At 49.4% G+C, this 3,449-nt stretch overlaps 1 protein-coding gene across 1 annotated transcript in view; it reads right to left on the minus strand.

Annotated features, from left to right (window-relative positions):
* Positions 1 to 3,449, minus strand: part of LOC121340611 (isocitrate dehydrogenase [NAD] subunit gamma, mitochondrial-like) — a 12,017-nt gene that overhangs the window by 7,914 nt on the left and 654 nt on the right. Inside the window, exon 3 of the mRNA XM_041413480.1 lies at positions 1,529 to 1,641. Coding sequence (XP_041269414.1) covers positions 1,529 to 1,641 — 113 coding nt within the window. The remainder of the gene's footprint in view (positions 1 to 1,528; positions 1,642 to 3,449) is intronic.

The raw sequence follows: 3,449 nt of genomic DNA on the forward strand, positions 1-3,449 counted from the left end.
GGGGGGGTTTTGGGGGGGATTTGGGGGAATTTGGGGGATTTGGGGGGATTTTGGGGGGATTTGGGGGGATTTGGAGGGGGTTTGGGGGTTTGGGAGGAGATTTTGGGGGTTTAGAGGAGATTTGGAGCAGATTTCAGGGATTTGGGATCAGATTTGGGGATTTTGAGCAGATCCGGAATCAGATCTGGGCTCAGATTTTGGATTTAGGATCAGATCTGGGCTCAGACTTGAGATCAGATTTTGGGATTTAGGATCAGATTTAGGATCAGATTTTGGGATTTAGGATCAGGTTTGGGCTCAGCTTTTGGGGTTTAGGTTCAAATGTGGGCTCAGATTTGAGATCAGATTTTGGGATTTAGGATCAGATTTGAGCTCAGATTTGGGCTCAGATTTAGGATCAGATTTTGGGATTTTAGGGTCAGATTTAGGCTCAGATTTTGGAATTTAGGTTCAGATTTGGGATTTGGGCTCAGCTCTGGCATTTAGGCTCAGATTTTGGGATTCAGGCTCAGCTCTGGGATTTAGATTTGGGATTTGGGCTCAGATTTGGGATTTAGGATCAGATTTAGGCTCAGATTTAGGTTCAGATTTGGGCTCTAGACTCAGCTCTGGGATTTGGGCTCAGATTTGGGCTCAGGTTTGGGCTCAGATTTGGGCTCAGATTTGGGCTCAGGTTTGGGCTCAGATTTGGGCTCAGGTTTGGGCCCAGGTTTGGGCTCAGATTTGGGCTCAGATTTGGGCCCAGGTTTGGGCCGAGCTTTGGGCCCAGGCCGGCTCTGACCCTTGAGCGCCACGCCGTTGCGCCGGATGGCCGTGATGGCGTTCTGCACGTCGTCCTCGGGCGCCTCCGCGTTCACGCGAACCTCCTCGAAATCCACGGGGACACACGCGTGCCTGACACGGACACGGGGAGGGGGGATGGGGGAATAATGGGGGAAAATGGGGGAAAATGGGGGGAAAAATGGGGAAAAAGAGAAAGAGAAAAAGAAAAAGAAAAAGGAAAAGAAAGGGATTTAGATTTGGGATTTGGGCTCAGATTTGGGATTTAGGCTCAGATTTAGGTTCAGATTTGGGCTCTAGACTCAGCTCTGGGATTTGGGCTCAGATTTTGGGATTTGGGCTCAGATTTTGGGATTTGGGCTGAGCTCTGGGATTCAGGCTGAGCTCTGGGCTCTAGGCTCAGCTCTGGGATTTGGGCTCAGATTTTGGGATTCAGGCTCAGCTCTAGGTCCAGCTCTGGGATTCAGGCTCAGATTTGAGATTCAGGCTCAGATTTGGGCTCTAGGCTCAGATTTTGGGATTCAGGCTCAGATTTTGGGATTGGGGCTCAGATTTGGGCTCCAGGCTCAGATTTGGGCTCCGGGCTCAGATTTGGGCTCAGGTTTTGGGCTCCACGCCCAGATTTGGGCTCCAGGCCCAGATTTGGGCTCAGATTTGGGCTCAGGTTTGGGCCCAGGTTTGGGCTCAGATTTGGGCTCAGATTTGGGCCCAGGTTTGGGCCGAGCTTTGGGCCCAGGCCGGCTCTGACCCTTGAGCGCCACGCCGTTGCGCCGGATGGCCGTGATGGCGTTCTGCACGTCGTCCTCGGGCGCCTCCGCGTTCACGCGAACCTCCTCGAAATCCACGGGGACACACGCGTGCCTGACACGGACACGGGGAGGGGGGATGGGGGAATAATGGGGGAAAATGGGGGAAAATGGGGGGAAAAATGGGGAAATAATGGGGAAATGGGGAAATAATGGGGAAATGGGGAATGGGGGAAATTGGGGGAAATGGGGGAAATAATGGGGAAATGGGGAAATGGATGGGGGAAAATGGGGGAAATAATGGGGAAATTGGGAAATGGGGAAAATGGGAAAATGGGGAAATGGGGAAAAATGGGGGAAAATGGGGGAAATAATGGGGAAATTGGGAAATGGGGAAAATGGGAAAATGGGGAAATGGGGAAAAATGGGGGAAAATGGGGGAAATAATGGGGAAATTGGGAAATGGGGAAAATGGGAAAATGGGGAAATGGGGAAAAATGGGGGAAAATGGGGGAAATAATGGGGAAATTGGGAAATGGGGAAAATGGGAAAATGGGGAAATGGGGAAAAATGGGGGAAAATGGGGGAAATAATGGGGAAATTGGGAAATGGGGAAAATGGGAAAATGGGGAAATGGGGAAAAATGGGGGAAAATGGGGGAAATAATGGGGAAATTGGGAAATGGGGAAAATGGGAAAATGGGGAAATGGGGAAAAATGGGGGAAAATGGGGGAAATAATGGGGAAATTGGGAAATGGGGAAAATGGGAAAATGGGGAAATGGGGAAAAATGGGGGAAAATGGGGGAAATAATGGGGAAATTGGGAAATGGGGAAAATGGGAAAATGGGGAAATGGGAAAAATGGGGAAATGGGGGAGAAATGGGAAAAATGGGGAAAAATGGGGGAGAAATGGGAAAAATGGGGAAAATGCAAAAATGGGGAAAATGGGGAAATGGGGAAAATGGGGGAATTGGGAAAAAAATGGGGAATTGGGGAAATGGGGAAAATAATGGGGAAAAAAATGGGAAAAAAAAGGGAAAAATGTCACTAAAATGGCACCAAGTGGCGCCAGAATGTCACCCCAATGTCACCCAAATATCCCCCAAAAGTCATCTCAATGGCACCCCAGTGGCACCACAAATGGCCCCAAATATTCCCCAAAATCACTCCAAATGTCACTACAATGTGTCCCCAAAATCGGCCCCAAATGTCCCCAAATGTCACCAAAAATGGCCCCAAAAGTGGCCCCAAAAATTCCCCAAAATCACCCCAAATGTCACCACAATGTGTCCCCAAAATCGGCCCCAAATGTCCCCAAATGTCACCAAAAATGGCCCCAAAAGTGGCCCCAAAAATTCCCCAAAATCACCCCAAATGTCACCACAATGTGTCCCCAAAATCGGCCCCAAATGTCCCCAAATGTCACCAAAATCCCCCCAAATGTCCCCCAAATGTCCCCCCAAATGTCCCCAAATATTCCCCAAAATCAGCCCAACATCCCCCCCAAGTGTCCCCAGAAATGGCCCCAAAATCCCCCAAATGTCCCCCCAGCATCGCCCCAAATGTCCCCAAACGTCCCCACGTGTCCGATGTTACTGCTCCATTTCCATATTTTAATAACTAATTACATTTTCTGGGCCTCATTTGCATATTTTGGGATCAATTCATCCATTTCAGGCTCAATTCCCCAATTTCTGGGCTCCATTTCCCCTTTCCTGGGTTCATTCCCAAACCCACTAATCAACTCATTACCCTATTTTACGCACTTAATTACACTTTCAACACTTAATTACATTTCTTCCCTGCCTCATTTGCATATTTCGGGACAAACCCCTCCATTTTCCCCTCCATTCCCCCTTCCCGAGGCTCCATTTCCCCTTTTTTGGGGCTCTCATTTCCAACCCCACCCCCCCATCCCCCCG

This window comes from Onychostruthus taczanowskii, unplaced genomic scaffold (genome assembly GCF_017590055.1).
Source record: "Onychostruthus taczanowskii isolate IOZ18803 unplaced genomic scaffold, ASM1759005v1 scaffold413, whole genome shotgun sequence".
Lineage (NCBI taxonomy): Eukaryota > Metazoa > Chordata > Aves > Passeriformes > Passeridae > Onychostruthus > Onychostruthus taczanowskii.